The 17,778-nt window shown below is 48.3% G+C and overlaps 1 protein-coding gene across 3 annotated transcripts in view; it reads right to left on the reverse strand.

Annotated features, from left to right (window-relative positions):
- The window catches only part of RAD54L2 (RAD54 like 2), a 68,750-nt gene that overhangs the window by 3,302 nt on the left and 47,670 nt on the right, over window positions 1–17,778 (reverse strand). For 2 of the 3 annotated variants that reach the window (XM_036390775.2, XM_036390776.2), the window contains 19 exons: window positions 16,990–17,129; window positions 15,298–15,429; window positions 14,333–14,565; window positions 13,677–13,859; window positions 13,268–13,401; window positions 12,367–12,563; window positions 11,497–11,839; window positions 10,048–10,225; window positions 9,314–9,565; window positions 8,629–8,747; window positions 8,207–8,322; window positions 7,099–7,198; window positions 6,568–6,773; window positions 5,158–5,333; window positions 4,234–4,430; window positions 3,925–4,121; window positions 3,365–3,454; window positions 2,717–2,809; window positions 1,477–2,500 (listed from right to left, as the gene is read on the reverse strand). In XM_036390775.2, the coding sequence (XP_036246668.1) occupies window positions 1,512–2,500; window positions 2,717–2,809; window positions 3,365–3,454; window positions 3,925–4,121; window positions 4,234–4,430; window positions 5,158–5,333; window positions 6,568–6,773; window positions 7,099–7,198; window positions 8,207–8,322; window positions 8,629–8,747; window positions 9,314–9,565; window positions 10,048–10,225; window positions 11,497–11,839; window positions 12,367–12,563; window positions 13,268–13,401; window positions 13,677–13,859; window positions 14,333–14,565; window positions 15,298–15,429; window positions 16,990–17,129 (4,075 nt within the window). In that variant the 3' untranslated portion in view covers window positions 1,477–1,511. Of the gene's footprint in view, window positions 1–1,476; window positions 2,501–2,716; window positions 2,810–3,364; window positions 3,455–3,924; window positions 4,122–4,233; window positions 4,431–5,157; window positions 5,334–6,567; window positions 6,774–7,098; window positions 7,199–8,206; window positions 8,323–8,628; window positions 8,748–9,313; window positions 9,566–10,047; window positions 10,226–11,496; window positions 11,840–12,366; window positions 12,564–13,267; window positions 13,402–13,676; window positions 13,860–14,332; window positions 14,566–15,297; window positions 15,430–16,989; window positions 17,130–17,778 lie in introns of those variants that run through there. The other variant, XM_036390777.2, reaches the window with a different exon arrangement.

The following is a 17,778-nucleotide window of genomic DNA, read 5'->3' on the forward strand; positions in this document are numbered from 1 at the left end:
TGCACTCCCTGCGTGGGGAAAGGCACCGCCCCAGCAAGAGCTCTGTTTTCCCAGCTCCACACACCTCACAGCTCTCCTTCTTCTCACTGGGAATGAGCACAGGAGGCTTCCACATGTGCTCCTCCACCTGCCCCATGACAAGAGGATTCCATCTTCCCTCCAGCTGCTCAGCATCCAGAGCAGCTCCTGCTCTGGCAGAATGTCCTGCTGAAACACATCCAACCGGTGCCACCCAGGTCAGCCACAGGCCACCTCCACAGTAGGCCCTGCTCCTAGGCTAGGCTTTGGTCAACCATCTGCTTCTGTCCCCACACAGACAACCCAACAAGCGACCACTGCATGATGGAGGCCAGCTTTTTATTTTTTTTATATGGAAATTAATTTAAAAGTAGAAAGAAAGACTCCCCCAGACAATAAATATTATGCCTTCATGAAATAAATTAATGTAGAGATTCTGTGCAGGGGAAAGTCTCTCCAGTCACAGATTCAACAGCAACTGGCACTGGTCCAGCATCCCCTCCCAACCTTCTCCACTGCCTGGTGCTGTTCAGAAGCAGCAGCGAGCCCACCCATCCCTGGATCTGGTGGGCCACAGCAGGATGAGACGTGGCCTTCACACAGCCTGGCAGGATACAGGGAAGTCAGCAGGATTCCCCTCTGATGGCCACCAAGACATGTGGCATTGCTGCACTCCACTCATCTGGCCTAGCACATAGAGGTGGCATCAGACTCACAGGGCCAACCTACCTTGGATGGGGCCCTCCAGAAGGGCTTGGGGGAGCCCCCCACCAGAGCCCTAGCACAGGAGCCTGCCTGGAGCCCTCCACTCACACTAGTCTCATGTGAATTTGAAGAGGGTGACAAATTGTGGGGTATTTTCTTTTTTTTTTATATTTTTTTCTTTTCTTTCTTCTTTTATTTGACATCAATCCCCTCCCTCCCTGCCCCAACATACACAATGTAGATGCCTCCCCACTCCCTCCCCATTAAAAACACTTTGTCCCCAACAAAGGTGGAGTCTGGTGGAGTCACCCCCGGCCCACCCCTCTCGCAGTGAGAGAAGTTCACAGATAAGGCAGTTCATGTGAGAGGGAGCTCGGCCCTGCCAGCAGTCAAGCCTGCACCTCCAGGCCTGAGAAGGGCAGTGACTCACAACACCAAGCCTCCACGGCCAGACAAGACAGAGAACAGAGACAGACAGACAGACAGAGCGTGGGGGGAGGCACTCCTACAGTTTGCATTGCTGCTTCCCTCCTCCCCGGCTCTTGCTCCCCCAGCTCTCAAAGGTCCACCCTATCCCTCTCCCATCTCCCAGCCCCTAATACAATTCTTATCCTTGACAGCTAAAAAACAACAAAACCAAACGAAAAGAACAAAACCACCCCCACGCCACACCCTTCGCATCCTTCTCCACCCACTGCCGTGGCCCAGAGGGAAAATCCTGACTCCCAAAAAGGTCCTGCAACTTTTGCCTCCTGGCAGAGCTGAGACCGAGCAGGAGCTGGGCCTTTTTATTTCCCTGTGATCTCTATGACATCGTCGTCTTTGTCCTCGTCATTAGAGCTGCATCCCACCTCTGGGACCTCCTGGGGTTCAAACTGAGGCACCTGGGACCGAAGGAGACCCCCAGCTGGGTAGCCCGAGTGAGGGGACATGTAGCCAGGGTAGGCAGATGCCATGCTCCTGGGAAGGCTGCTAGGCAAGACGGGGGCTGGGAAAGGAGCGAACATCCTGGGCTCGGGCAGGAGTGACTGTGTGAAGGGAAGCGAGTAATTGGGCAGCACCCCTGCCAGAGAAGGGTTTAGCATGAATGAGGGGACGCTGGCGGTGGCTGAGGTAGCAGCAGAAGAGCTGGCGGTGCCGGCTGTCAGCAGAGGGTCAGTAGTCACAGGGAACACCAGATGAGGGTCTGGGAGTAAATTGGGCAGCTGGTAATAAGAGGAGCCAGTGCCCATGTACAAGGAGTTTCCTGGCTGGGAGGCAAATGGATGGGTTAGGTTGTGGTTTAAAGAGACAGGAGGCATGGTGAACCCACCAGAGACGGGGTACCCGTGTTCGTACGGCTGCGTGGACGATGGCAACTGGCGCTTCTTCTGCTGCCTCCGGGACTGCTCCTCCGGAGCCGATGGCGACGTCGACTTGCGCTTGTTGCCCCGTAAGTCCAACACCGGGTGGGCATCGCCGTGCTGGCTGGTGGCTGGCAGGGCCGAGGACACGGAGGGAGCCATGCAGTGACCCCCCAGGCGCTGCTCGGCTCCTCGGGCGGCGGCGCCGGGCGCGGTGTCCGTGCGGGCAGCGTGGCCCTGCAGCGCCGTGCTGCTGGGAGAGCTGTGGCGGGACTCGCGCGCGGCCGCCGCCTCCGCGTACTGCTGCAGCTCGCTGATGATCTCGGGGCTGTCGGGGGAGATGGGCCGAGTGAGCTCCTCCGCGCTGGGGAGCTGCGGGGATGAGGCACTGTGTCTGCCATTGCTTGTGGACTCCAGGGAAGAGCTCTGGGAGCCTGCAAACAAGGAGATGGGGCAGGTGAGAAACGCGACCTCAGAGAAAAACCCGCGGGCCAAGAGGCAACAGTGGAAAGGAAGGTGGAAGTATCTTGGGGATATGGCGGGGTGAGCTCTAAACACAGACTTGATGGAATACACCAGGGAATGCTGCCCCAGACACTCCAGTAGGAAAGCACATGTGCAAGCCCCACACAGCACCCACAAGCCCCTACCTGAGGCAGCTGTCCGACGGTCTTCATTGCCCTTTGGCTTCCCAGTGGTCCGTATGGCAAAAATCCGACCGTCGCTGGTCCGGATATACGTCCCTGGAACAGAGGCAGGACAACTTCATTCAAAACTTCATTACAATTCCAGTCTCAGTTGAGAACCTGGATCTATGAGCCTGCAAGTTTCCTTGGGCAAGAATAGGACAGCAGTGCTGCATAGGCCCAGTGGAGGGCTTTTAGCCCCTTCCTCACCCTCCTCTTTCACCCTTTCAGCTTTCCTAGACTGGAGATCACCCCCTTCCAGTGTGCTGCCAGTGGGAAATGTGGAACTTCACACTTGAAACAGAGTCTGCTCTGGGAGAACCAGGAAGTGTGTGGCTGCCTCAGGACTTGAAGTGAGTGTTGTGAGAAGGAAAAACTGAGCCACAAAGTTCAACAGTTCCTCTCAGGGACAGAAGCAGCCACAGCTGCAACAGCCAGGCAGCATCAGCACACTCAGAGCATGGGCTGCAACAGAGTCACTGCAAACTCAAGACCTCCTTCCCTTCTTGGTTCTTTTTTTCTCAAGGGATTGATTCATGCCTTTACATAATTTTCTCTGCTAATTAGCACTGGCTAGGACCCTATCCACAAGTCTTAGCAGGACAGAATTACCTTTTGTCCCTCGAATGATGTGGATGCTCTCGCCAGCACTGATTCTAGCTTGTACATCAGTGGATGTATTTGTACCCGGAATCACAATATCTGGCAGTGGGGAAAGAAACAGAATAGTGGCCATTAAAGTACATGTCAGCCACAGCCAGGAGAGGGCAGATGCACCACCAACCCCATTTTTTGCAGTGCAATTGTCTCTCCTGTGTGCTGTGCTATAAGCAAGCCCTGGGTTTACTTCTAAGCAGCACAAGAAGGCAGCAGAGGCTCCAAGAAAGCTAAAGCCATGTTGTCCTGGCACAGCATCTCCAGAACCACCAGCAATAGTACTGCACGTGCTATCCGGGAAAGTTCACTCCCAACAATCCACCAGGCCCATGACTCTTGTGTACCTGCAGGGAAAGTCCTCCAGGCACAGAGGAACCACTCAAATGCAGAGAGACAGTATCTTTGCCTCTGATGCCCATCTGCCCACAGCCCACATGGGCATGTACAACTCACCCTGATTCTCAGTTCACCATGGGCATCCATGACCCAATCCACTTTGAGCAGTAGCAACTCACCTGTGGTGGTAACAATCTTCTGCACAAAGACACCAGCTCGCTGTAGATAGTTGATGGGAAAGTTGACAGCAGGGTTGGAACTTGAGGTTGATCCTGCACCACCCATGGGGACATGCCGGGGCATCATTGGAATGGGGGTGGACTGAACTGGGCGGACACTTGCCACTGGTTTGTCCTCACCCTTGAGGGCTGGTCGCCTAGTGAGAGAGGAGGGAGGAGAGTGCAGCATCCGCCCCACAGTGGTAAGCATCATCTGCCCCTTCATTTCATGGCTACAGTATGGGGAGAAGGGAAGGGGCAGGTGCTCACCAGTTCCTCTGGCTAAAGGCAGGGATGCTTGTCAGACTCTGGTCACTGGCTGGGTAATACTGTGCGTAGGACGGCCGGGTGTAGGGGACGGATGCTCGCTTTTCCTCCTCATAGCTCTTCTTGGCTGCCTTCTTCTCTGCCTTGGTCAGCTTGTGCTCCTTCCGGTCGATCAGCAGTGACTCGTGCTGAAAAGGCTCCTGCAACCCCACAGCACCGCGGTTCTGGCACCCACACACCACAAGAGGGAACCAGCACACCCCCAACGGGAGCGCCCGCTCCTGCCGCAGCCTGTCTCCTTCCCAGGTTGGCAGAGCTCGCCATGGCAAAGCACGAGTGGGGGCACCGCTGTGGATGTGCCCAAGGCTCATCTTGAAGGGTGACAGCCAGCTAATGCCATCACCTGCCCAACCAAGGCCATCACTTAACACGAGCACACAGCAAAAACCAGGAGTTTTGGCCAAGCTAAGAGCACAAGTACGGAGCTTGCCACGATGTCACACAGCCCCCAGAGCCCCACAGCACCTGGCACAGGCCCACTCTGCAGCACCACCCTGCCAGTGACTCTCCTGACAGCACAGGCCAGTGCTGCCTGTCCCAGCTTTGGTTTAAAGTCACCCCAGGAGAAGAGCTGGCAGGAAGCTGTGATATTCCACTGCCACCTTCACACCCAGCACAAAGTTGAAGAAGGGGTGCCTGACAACCTGCCCCCAAGCCTGTACAGGAAAGAGGTGTTTCTAGATGAGAGGAAAATATCACAGGGAATGGCAGGGATCTTTGGGTCCTCTCTAGAGAATTTTCTGCCTATTCCCACCAGCACCTAGGTGCATCCTTCTTGCCACCATGGCCCCATCACACTGCCAGACTCCTCCAGGCCCACTCCTGCCTGTGCAGGGCAGTGCCAGAAAAGAAACAGGTTAGTCTTACCTTGGTGATGAGGTGAGGATACTTGAGACAGGCTAATTGTAGAACAGACTCCTTCATCTTGCTCGGATTGAGGGAGAGCTGAGCAGGGTCAGATTCTTCTTCCACAAAATGCAGCAGGTTCTCCACCTCCCGTCGAGTGAAGTTCAGCACTGGGTTCAGATCATCCACCACCCGATCTGGAAAAGAGAGCAAAAGGAGTGAGCAGACAAGGGAAGAGATCAGCACTGCTTGCCTGTTGCCCTTCCTACACTTCTGTCCTAATACAGCTCTCTCCCTGCAATCTACACAATCCCCAGAAATATTCTGTAAATGTCAGGGCAAGGAGAAAAGTCATCGTGTTCAGAGCTGAGCCTGTTTGACCAAGTCAGGCTGACAAGTGCCTGTGTTCCAGACTGCACAGCAAAGCTGTGCAGGTCACCAAGCTCCTGACAAACAGGAACACAAAACTAGTTATGGATAGTGTCCCATCTCACGTTAACAAGGCTATAAACATACCCATCCTGGGACAGAACTGCTGCCACATCAGTATGTGTTCTCCCACAAATCCCACCAAAAAGGCTCAAATTAATAACTATGTACTAAAGTGGAAAGCTCAGAAAAGCAGCCACATTCCCTCACTCACAAGAGCCTGAATATTTTCCTTGAACATTCCCTCCTGCACAAAGGTCAAATGGGAGCACATGGAGAAAACACCTCTATCCAGGACTCTCCTGGGAGCCAGGCCAGCTGCCAGGAGACTCTACCTCAGTGCACAACAGCAAACTGAGCTGATCACGCTGGACTGCTGCCTCTGGAGTTTTGAGCAAAGAAGGACATAGAGCTCTCTTTGGGTCACCACAACCCTCAGCTGCACATTCTATGAGAGCAGCTTGACAACTGGAACAAGCCAGCACAAAAGATACTTATGGTACAAAGGCAGGTCAGAACCACAATGAATTAATTATTCTTGGCACCTAAGCAAGCATTAACAGTCAAAGGTGTCAATATATGCTTTAATTTAGCTATTTTCCCTCTCTTACTGCAGGAAAATGGAGATACAGAGCTATTTAAGTAGTAACACCCAGTTTAAGATAAGCAATATCCAGGCAGAGGGGAAAACAGGATGAGCAACCCTCTGTGTCTCCAGTCTGTTGCAGTAACCAGAAGAGGAGCAGGGGAAGTAAATGGCACAGCAGTGGACTGGGACCACAGCCTTGCTGCAGGATGCTGGCTCTATCATCATGACTTTCTTACAGGATCCCAATTCACTGCCAACTCAAACATCAAACACAGCCCTGGGATGGTGCCTGTCACCTCTTTGTCTGTTTTTCAACCTTGAAAAAAGAAGTTACAAAACCCACAGAAACAGGACTCACAGGAGCTAAGAGGAGTGAAAGCTGAGAGTGGAACGTTGTGTTCATCCACACTCACCTGACATGCCCTGCTTGGAGATCTGGCGGTCATAGATCTTCTTCTCCAGGGTGTAATCAGACACCAGTCTGTAGATGTGGCACGGCTTCTTCTGCCCATAGCGGTACACCCGGCACACGGCCTGGGCATCGTGGCATGGGTTCCAGGAGGCATCAAACACCACCACTCTGTTTGCTCCAATGAGGTTCACACCCAAACACCCAGCACTGGAAAATTAAGGCAAATTTCAAACTGCTGTCCTGGTCAATTTTCAAAACTTCCAGGCAGGGACAACCATCACAGCCAACAATCCATAAAGGGTCTATGGAAAGTTTCCTCCAGTCAAACTTTAAACCCATTTGGTTTCCAAGACTATTAAGCTGTTGCAGAGGCCTAAGGCTGAAATCCTACATCCCTAGGGAATTCAGAAGCAGATGGCACTATCATACCATGGCGAGCACATTACAGAAGAAGTTAAGAACTGAAAAGCCACATGCATCCAGAACATTGGTATGAGTCCTCCCCCGTGCCCTTCTGCTGCAGCCAACTCACCGTGTGGACAAAAGGAAGAGCCAAACAGAGGCATTGCTGGGATCATTGAACTGGTTAATCAGCCGTTCCCTTTCTGAGGCAGAGGTGCTGCCATCCAGTCCTGACAAAGGAATTAAAGATACATGTAAAAGTTCTGTACGTTTGGGGCATTTCTATCAGAACAAACCCACTTTCCAAACACTGAGCTTTGAAACTGGTTCCAAACCAATTCAAGTTGTACTCCAGGATCTCAACTGGACCACTCTGTACCTGTAATATGCCCAAAAAGGCAGGTGCAATGCAGCCAGCCAGGTTGGGACCTGATCAACTGAAAGATCAAGTAAACATTACTCAAGCTTGTCAAGGCCAGACCTAGGAGCACTACAACACATCTAGCCCTTTAAGGCTCTGCTTTAGGCAAGGTGGATAGCAAGTAGGTGGATAGCAAGTAGGAACAAAGGCCTCATGTATGCAGGAAGCTCCAGGAATCAAGAGAAAGCAAAATTCTAAAGGTTTTGGCAAACCCCTAGAAACTAGACCTGAGCACAGAGAGTGCTGGTGTTAAGGAGTGCAGGGGGTGTCATGTCTCTGTTCCTGAGCAGCAGCTTGCTTCTGGCAGCTCTGCAAAAATCAGGAACACCATATCCACCACTCTTCTCAGTCCTGGCCTGCAAAGTAGCCACACAAAGCAACAACCCACACCAGAAAAAGATTTAAAGCTGGGGAATAAGGGAGAGGAATTCACAGCCTTGAGCAAGTGAAAGCATTTCACAGTGATTCTGGTTTTGGAAGCAAGATCTAGCAAATAGCCAACAGGAAGCAAAAAGTATCTTTTGCAACTTAAAAAAAGCAGTAGTGTGTAAGTGAGATGTCAAAGATGTCTAACATCTTCTAAGTAAGATGTCAAAAGAGGATTTGGAAATTACTGCTTAGCTGCTATCCAACTGACAGTGCCTTCCAAAACAACTAAAGTAAGAAGTCTGAAAGAGGTTCATCAGAAGAATGCTTCAGCAGAGCATTTTCACACCCAAAGACAACTAAAAGAAGATGGTGGGCAACTTTCAGGAATTAGTCCTTCATATGATCAAACAGTGTCACAACAAAAGAGAGGAGGACTGGATGCACTCACTGTAGTAGTTGATGTTTCGGACCCAGTTGTGAACTCCTCCATCTGAGCCTGGAGGACTTGGCATCGGTCTCTTTGCCAAAAACTCTTCAATGACAGATAAGGTGGACAAGCTCTGGCTGCAAAACCAAGATCTGTGTTCAGGAAAAAGTCCCCCAGCAGCAGAAGCGGAGTATCAGAACCCTTCCCCAACCATGACAGTGCTGATGGTTGTCAAACCCTGTTTGTGCAGCACACCCCTCACTAGTAAATGTGACAGTGGCAGAAGTTTTATCCACAGATAAAAATCCACATTAATACAACAAAGGAGAAAAAAGGGGAGCTGCCACACCATTCATCCTCTGTAAAAACCTCCTAGTACCAGGGATGATCCAACTACTCCAGTATTTAATGACTGTAGGATCAGTTGGCGATACTCTGCTTACCTGAAGACCAAGATCTTGTCTCCAAGCTTCACACTTTCCTCAATTAGGTGGAAAAGTAACACCATCTTGGGTGAGTTCTCCAGGACTCCCGTCTGGTAATCACACAGGATGTCTTTGGCCTACCAAGAAACGGGAGACTATTACAGGTGGAGTTGCTCATTCCCTGTTTAGTTCCCTGTCTCAAGGTGAGAGAAATAAATCATGGCAACGAGGTTATTTACATCCAGTTGCTTGAGGTGACCAAGCTACTCCCAACTACTGCTGCTACCTCCCATTCCAGAAGCTCCAAATGACAAACTCCTTCCATGAATGAAGAAGTTCTCGCTGTCCTCTCAACCTCTCATGACTCTTTCATTTCAAGAGCTTTCCTCCATCCTTCTAGATTTACCACCCTCTTATTTAGACCAAACTTCACCCTAACACCTTTATTTAGAATAACAAAGTCCACAGCCTTTTTGGTCAGATGAGAACAATGATATAAGAGTGCTGCCTGCACTTTTACCTCCTGAGAGTCACAAACCCTTCCTAGCACCATGCAGTTCTGCTTATCAAGATGCTCTGTGGTAAAGAGAACATAGGAGAAACCTACAACTCAAACAGAGGAGTCTTCTCTTTGCTCTGCTTCAGAAAACTGTCCAGTCTTTCAGACTCCCCAGATGAAGAGTTTTCCAGCAGTGACACTCACCCACTCATAAGTTACAACCTGATTTGCTCTCTCCTGGAAAGGGTTGAAGCCAACACTCTGGAGGAACTTGCTGTTAGTAGCTTCTCCAACTGGTGATGCCAAAGCATTACTTTCTGTTTTAACTTTAATTCCCTGAGGCTGGCAGCGGGAATTACTGCTTGCTGTGCTAAGATCATCCACATCCAAATCCTGCTCGTTTGCCAGATTCTCCTTTTGCAGAGCTTCATACAACACATCTGGATGGTTCCAGATCTGAAGGGATAAAGAAAGGAAGTGGTTAGACCTGCACCGGTCTGATGCTTGCCAATGATTGTGACCTGAAAGCTCCCACAGCTATTCAAAGAAAAGAACTAATACTTCTTCTGGCTCTCATATGTTTAAATGTGTCCAATTGTTTCCTTGAGAACAAACCAGGAGGTCACTGTGCACCCCACACAGCACAAAGGCAGAGAAAGCTGCCTGATTGCACTAAGCAGGTACAGTTATGCAGTTTAAGGTATCAGCCCAGATTGTTTCAGCTGATGCCAGCAGGTTTCTTGCAGTTTGAAAGAGACATTTAACATCCCTGCATCCCAGTTCTGAAAACAAAGATAACAATACTGTTGAACCACTGCAGAGCACTCTGGGTAGAGATGATGTCCCTGGCCAACCACACTTTTACCTCCTCTTTTGACTTATATTCCCCTTTCCCCAACAGATTAGAATCTTTCTTTACATCTTCTGTCAAAACATACCTTACAACAGACACAGAAAGCTTTGAGTGGGTTCAGCCCCAGCCAGCCACTGTTGCCAGCATCCCGGAACCGGTTCATGAACTCCGTGTAAAGGGCCCGCTGGATCTTGGACAGACGTACCAGAATGACGTGCTCTTCCTTAGATGGGAGCTGAACCTTCAGCACGTTGTGGCCTCGCCTGTGGAGGAAATAAGAAGAGTGAGATAAATACAGGGGAAGGGAATTTCCCATTAGGATCTCCCTGTGGCTGTGTGTAGGGAAAGATTTTGACTTCTTGCCCACCCAGCTGCAGGAAGAAGGACCTCTAAATTGTATGTTTCTCTAATGCATGACACTTCTGAGATACTCTCCCTGCAACCAAATACCAATTGTAAACATAATTACAAAGATCTCAAACATTACAATCTTCTAGCACAGGTCACAGAGTTAACAGGGTGATGAAAGTCCTGTTTTCCATGGTAGCTGAAAACCAGAAATAAGGCATAAAGTCTATTTTCAGCTCTGCTAATGATTAAGACACTCCAGACCAGCATCTTAGAATCCTCATCTGAGAAAAAAATGCTGATTTGTTTCCAGAGTGGTGGAGTCACTGTGACTTTCCTTAACACTTTCACAAAACACTTTCAGATTCTAAGACAAGGATGTCACAAAGCACACATCCAAATTGGCTATTAAGCCATCAAAATAAACCTGAGGTCACTCCAGGGCAGCTAGAGGTGTAGTTCTCTGTTACCAGAGTCTGTGGTACCAAAGCAAACCAACTTTATAGCGTGGCCAGCAGGCCATGGCAGTGGACCTCTCCCTGTACTCAGCATTGGTGAGGCCCCACCTTAAATCTTGGGTTCTGTTTTGGGTCCCTCACTACAAGACAGTGAGGTGCTGGGGCATGTCCAGATTCAGGCAACAGTGCTGGGGAAGGGTCTGGAGCACAAGTCTGATGAGGAACAGCTGAGGGGGTTCAGGCTGCAGTAAAGGAGGCTCTGGGGGAACCTCTCTCTCCACAAGTACCTGGTTATATCCAGGAAGGGAACAGTCTCTTCTCCCACATAACAAGAAGAGAAGACAAATGGCAAGAGAAAATGGGATGAGAGAAAATGGCTTCATATTGTTCCAGGGAGGTTTTGATTGGATATTGGAAAAAATTTCTTCATGGAAAGGGTGGCCAGACATTGGAACAGGCTGTTCAGGGAAGTGGTGGAGTCACCAATCCTGGAGAGATTTAAAAGACTCGTAGGTGTGGCACCTGGGGACAAGCTTTAGTGGTGGCTGTGCTGGGTTAACGGTTGGACTTGATGATCTTACACGTCTTTTCCAACCTAAACAATTCCATGATTCTATGAGGCATCAAAATTCAGTTGCACTGCACAAACTCAGCAAACAAGCCAGGTAATTTGTGATGAAGGAGCTGTTTGCATGGACTACACCCCTGAGAGCTGCCCTTGGACTCACCGCTGCACGAAGCCCTCGAGCAGGCTGTGCAGAACGTGGCTGCGGTAGCGCATCAGCCGCACGTCCTGGGGGGTGCTGTCGATGCACTGCCCGTTCAGGATGGGCCGCTCAAACATGTTGCTGAACTCCTGCCGTGAGCCCAGGAAGTCAGGCCGGACAAAGTCCACCATGCACCAGTACTCGATGAGGTTGTTCTGCAGGGGGTACCCGGTCAGCACCACCCGCCGGCGCGAGCGGATGTTCTTCAGTGCCTGCGAGGTGCTGGCGTGGCAGTTCTTGATCCGGTGTCCTTCGTCACAAATAACCACGTCTGGGCCGGGGCGAGACAAAGCCTTCTCAATCCCTGAGGACAGGGGACATTAAGTGTTAGTTAGAGATGAATAAGACAAAGTTCTGGTTTTATAAGGTCACCAGCTACACAATAGAGGGGTATTTCTGAAAGACAAAAAAGCAGTATCTGTGGGTGCAGAGAGCAAGGCTGATGCACGAGATAACATTTGACTAGACAGTAGTTCTGATTTAGCAAAATGTGGTAATGAGCAAACACGACTGTCTCTTGATTTCTGTTCAGTGACCTGCATTGCATCAAGTTGGGTGTCTTGCATCAAATCAGAGTGGCAAATCTCACAATGACAAATCCCAGAGTTCAGTGTACTGAATTCCACACTTACTTGGAGCTCTTTCAAGAAATTAAAGACTCATACAAAGCTCAACAACCTTCTGCCTCCAAAGACACAATCCCGCCCAGCAAAGTTCTAACATGTCAGTGATACTAAAAGCAAGTTATAGGTTGTTTCCCTGTGTTGCCACAGCTGACAGCCAGCTGGACAGCAGGGCCACACTCTCCCCTCTTGAGGGCTGACTTCTCACCTTTCAGAAGCTCCTGCTGCCGGTCTTCCTCATCCAAGTCAATAATGACAGGGCCAGTTTGTTTCTTTGTTCTCTTCTTCCTGCCAGTGGCAAAGGACTTCTTCAGTGAGAGGAGACGGTACATCTCATATCCCATCAGCAGCACACCACCTTCTGTCACCCAGTCATTCACCACCTTTGCTCGTGCAGCTGTCGTCCTGCAAAACAACCAAATAAACTCTAAGCTTTAGTCCAATATCAGGTTGAATCACTGGATTTGAGAAAAAATACCCCTTCAATGGGTATTTTAAAGCATGTTTCTCACATCAAACCAGACGGAGGTTTACAATGAAATTTCTTTAGGAAACAAACAGATATGGGGTGGGGCGGGGGGAGCCTTTTATGTGCCATGGAGCAGGACTGAGAATGACAAATCCTTACAGGAACTGAGGTGTAGAAGTTTGTCATGCACAAAAGTATATAGAACTCAAGAGTTCCCTTTTTACAGAGCTGCTGAGTTTGCCTCTGCAAAAACCATTTGCAGTATAAGTTGCCAATGCAGATGGTTGTAATCTTCCAGTTGTTTATCCCCTGTTGTCTCCTTAAGTGCTCCTGTCCCCCAGGCTTCCTTCCCTTCCAGCCTACTCAGAATTGGTTCAGATCAAGACACTGTCTTCACTCAGCCCACCACAGTACACCAGATCCTGGCCAACAGTAAATACATGGCTGAAGCAGCATCAGCAGATTCAAATATATCCCACCCAGAAGGTGAAGACACCAACAGGCAGGTGTATAGACACAGCTAATGAACTGAGAATTCCCCAGGACCACTGCACTGCCCTGATCCATGCAAGGAAAATGTCCCAGGAAGAAGCAGAGGTCCCTGAGCCAAGAGCTCAGAAAAGCTTTTACTGTCACCTACTTGTGTTCATCATTCAGGATGTGGACTTTGAAGGTGCGGGGCTGGACCTCTTTGGAGTTATAATCAGCAGGAAGGTTTTCAGGTGCTGGGAGCCACATGTTGAACTCTGCTAGCCAGTTTTGAAGCGTATTCACCTGGAAAAGTCAGCCATGGAGGAATTAAAAACCCAATTGAGTCACTTGAGATTTTTAAGAGCAGAAATGAGATTAGGGAATGACACCCAGCATGCCCAGATGGAAGCAGCAGCTCACAGCATGCAAATTCAGGAACACAGGGTATGATAGAGGGGTAAGAGCAGCAAGGATGTGATAGAGCTTGATGAGTGATGGGACACTAATCAACCTTCTCTATGCAAAGAAAGAAGCAGTGTAGGGAAGCCCCTCAGCCAGCCCTTCATGTGGCTACTTACAGGTACAATGGCAAGAACAGTCTTTGCCTCCGTGTGCCGAAAAAGTACATCCAAGAAAGAGATCACCTGTATGGTCTTGCCCAGGCCCATACTATGTGCTAAAATACACCCAAACCCACTGCTGGTTTTAAATCTCTCCAAGGACTCAACCAAGTTGTCATAAAGGAATCGGATTCCACCAATCTAGGCAGAAAAGTAGAAAAAGTGTTAGAATGGTGGCAGACAAAAAGTCTGAGATGGGTAAGGATTTACAGAGTGCATGAGGACCATGAAAATGTAAAGGGCATGTTTCAAGTTCATTAAACTACTCTAATCTAGGGAAAACAGTACTTTTAGATGTCCATAGAATTTCTTGAGAATTTATCAATAAATCAAAATTAATTTGTAGCCAGAGGATCTGAATTAGGGTTGATTAGTTTGTTTATAAATATTATTTTATTTTTAAAAGTTCATCTAAATATACAAAGGTCTGATAGTAACAGCAGCTGAAGTTATACAGAGCCTTGGCCATTCTCTAGTTCAGTTTTATCATTTGACTGTCCACAACAGTCACCACCACAACCAGATTAGTCACAGGGCTCACCAAAGAAGTTCTTCTGAGACTCCCAGGCAGGCTTGCCTGAATTAATTGCATTTTCAAGGCTAACAAAGCCTACCTGATGAGGTTTCACTGCACGTGCAAGCTGGGGAGCCAGGAAAATGTCCTCCTCATTTGGTGGATGATTGATGTTGACAATGACTTGCCCCAGAGCATCTGACTGATTTAAGGCATCATTCACATGAGAGCCACTGCTCTCTTCACTGCCATCCTCCTCCCCCTCATTGCCAGAGTCACTGCTGTCCACAATTTGGAGGGCATCATCCTCCCCTGAGCTCAGCTCAATCACTTCTGCAAAGTAACCAAAACAGGAGAGAATAAGGACAAAGTTGACTTGACGTCAGGGTTTATCATGAATGGAAAAAACCTATCAGGAAATAAGGCTACCCCCAGCTTTTGCAATTCCACCCTGGCCTAATGATGTATGCTGAACAAGCAGACATCATACAGGCATACACCACGCCCCTCAGACCAGCATATGAAAGCTTCCTGGCTTCCAAATGTTTCAGGGAACATTAACTTGGGCTGATTCAAAGAGAACATGAGAGAATTTCTAGGAGTGTTTTACATTCTCTTCCATATGTCTTCTTAATTCCCAAGCCCAGACATGAATTTTATTGATTGATATAATGTCTAAGGATCACCAAGGAGTCCGGGTGAATCCATTTGGGACAAGGGACACAAAACCACTTCCTGCTGCAGATCTGAATACTTAGATGCTCCTTTTACACACAGCAAATGGTGCCACATCTCCTGTAAGCATTCTTCAGCAATGCACTGAGCAAAATCAAGTGCATTTATAAAGCAGAAATAAACACAAATTCACAAGAGAGCCTAACAGGCCATTTTATAAATGTCATTTTAGGACTCACAGGCCAGAACTGCCCATATAATTGGAAACCAAAAGGCCTACAAAAGTCTGAAGTGATTCACCACTGGAGCATCTGAACAGATGAAAACAGACTTGTGGCTGAATAAACAGCATATTGTGAGAAGAGCAGGCTGAGGCAATTGGTCACTTACCATCTTTAATGCTATTTTTTCCTTTAGTATCATCTTCACTGCCACTGCTGGTACTGTCGAGGCAGATCACTTCCTCAGCCAGGACCTGAGGGGGGAGCTGGGTCGCCTCTGCTGTTCTGAAAACTATGTCCTCTACAAACATAAATTACAAACAATAAGTAATTCATAATAATGGGGAAGGAGACAAAACTGTTCAGAAACCAGACAGTATTTCCTTCCACTTTAGCTCCAATAACTTAGTCCTGGAATTTTCCATAACAGACTCTCACTGTCTACAATCCTGCTATGACTCAGCTTCCTGGGTCACAATCTCCTCCATCCTCAATATGCTGAAACAATAGCCCATTGCTGATGGCACCCTCTGTTTCATGCCCTGACTGGGGCACACTGACCATGCAACATGCTAAAGCCCTTTGTTTCTCTTTTTTTGGTCTCAGTAAAAGCTGTGTTTCATCCAGCAGAGAGAGTAGAAAACTGCTGAAGGGATAATAACTGCTCTTTGTTAGTAGGGACACTGTAATAATTACATCTCACATATCATAAACAACTTTTGCTGATCAAGAGCATTTGTTTGTATGTTTTTAGTGCTGCCATGTGGAGGAGAGGCTAATGGGGCCAAACAGCATCACTGCAGTGACACAGCAAGCAACGACATTCTTCTGGGGCTGAACCTACTCTGCATAAGCCAAAGTGTTTTAAACAGCTCTTATTCCTTCTCCCACGTGTAAAAGTGCTTTTAACACTTACACATATGGGAAAATATCTATTTCTTCAAGAGGCGAGGCCAACTCAAGAATTCCTTACCCTTGCCCAACATCCAGCTGCACTTCTCTGCCCTTTATACCTTTTGAAGTTGTGCTATAAACTAAATCACCAAAAGGATCCAGATTGGGAAACAATGCAAGGTAACATATTCACCCAAAGACATGAGTGATGCTTAACCATTTATACTGTCTGCAACTCACTGCTTGCCAAACATGCAAGAAGGCCAAGGTTACATCATCAAAATATGTGCACCCAGTCTATTGCTCCACTATCCCCAGTACCAGACACACATGTTACCAGACCATTCCCAGGACAAACAGGATCTGGCATTTCTGCCAAGCCTGTTGATTTAAGCTCCCATACCAGCTGGAAAGACAAGAGATCTGTTTCAGCATCCCCCTACACACTCTTGATGTGCGTCAAAATATCTTCAACAAACATTACCTGGCACCTTTCACCAAGCAGCCACTGTATCCTTAATAGGAAACAAGGGCAGAAGTGGAACTGCCTACACTGAACCTACAAGAGGTTTGGAACTACTGTTCCAAGAGTTTACACTCGAAAGTCCAAGTACAGCATAGAATCACAGAATGTTTGGGGTTGGAAGGACCCTTCAAAGGTCATCTAATCCAACCCCTCCACACTGAACAGGGCTATCTTCAGCTACATCTGGTTGCTCAAAGCTCAATCCACCCTGACCTTGAATGTTTCCAGGAGTGGGGCATTTACCACATCTCTGCATAACCTGTGCCAGTGTTTCAGCACCCTCATTGTAAAGCATTTCTTCCTTGTATCTAGCCTGAATCTACCTTCCTTTAAGTCAAACCCATTACCCCTTGTCCTATCATGGACAAGCATGGCACTACCTTCTTCATTCAGCATCTATCCTTAAAACTCTTGCTTTGGCTGGCATCTCCCAGTGCTTACCAGGAAGAAACTCCAGGGGAACAGTTGGTATAGAGGCTGGGTAATCCTTCCGCTGCTGCTCAAGCCGTTTCCTTCTCTCCAACTCTTCCTGCTGGGCTGCCTTTGTCACGGCTTCCAGTTGGTCCTCACGCAACAGCTTTCTGAACACAGGGGCAAATGGGATTTGGTTACCCTCCATTCCTTCCAAAAATATGAACAGCTACACAGCTGCTGCAAAGAGGACTGACAAGCTCCAGGTATTCTGTCAGCCACACAGAGTAGGAACATCATCCCCCAAAAGATATGGGCAAATTCTGCAGCTATTTCAACACTACAGATAAAACTACCATCACTCAAGGAAAAGACAAAAGTTCAACAGAAGCAAAGTAAGGAAAGGAGGAAAAAGGTAAGTGGGCAAGCACATACTTAAACTAGGTTACCAGAGACCAGTTCTTCTGCTTGCAAGGGTGTTTTTTTATTGATACACAGTTTATAAACACAAAATGCACTAAGTCATGCAAAGAAGATATATGGGAAAAAAATGCAACAATTCCCCCACAAAAAGTCATCACCCCAATTCTCTGCTGACAACACTTTGAGGAGCTAGGATCTCTAATGGTTTTAACAATTGTTTCAAGGTATTCCCTCAAAGCACCTTCCCTTTACAGGTAATTTTATTTACTTCCAGAAGTTGCTTTTCTCCTGCTTCAGTGTCACATGGTGCTTTTCCAGAGGAGAGGTGCAGTACAAGCAGTGGTAAAATCTAGCTCGCTCAAACTAGCCTTTAAAACCACTCACCCCCACACTTCA

Source organism: Molothrus ater, chromosome 11 (assembly GCF_012460135.2).
Source record: "Molothrus ater isolate BHLD 08-10-18 breed brown headed cowbird chromosome 11, BPBGC_Mater_1.1, whole genome shotgun sequence".
Lineage (NCBI taxonomy): Eukaryota > Metazoa > Chordata > Aves > Passeriformes > Icteridae > Molothrus > Molothrus ater.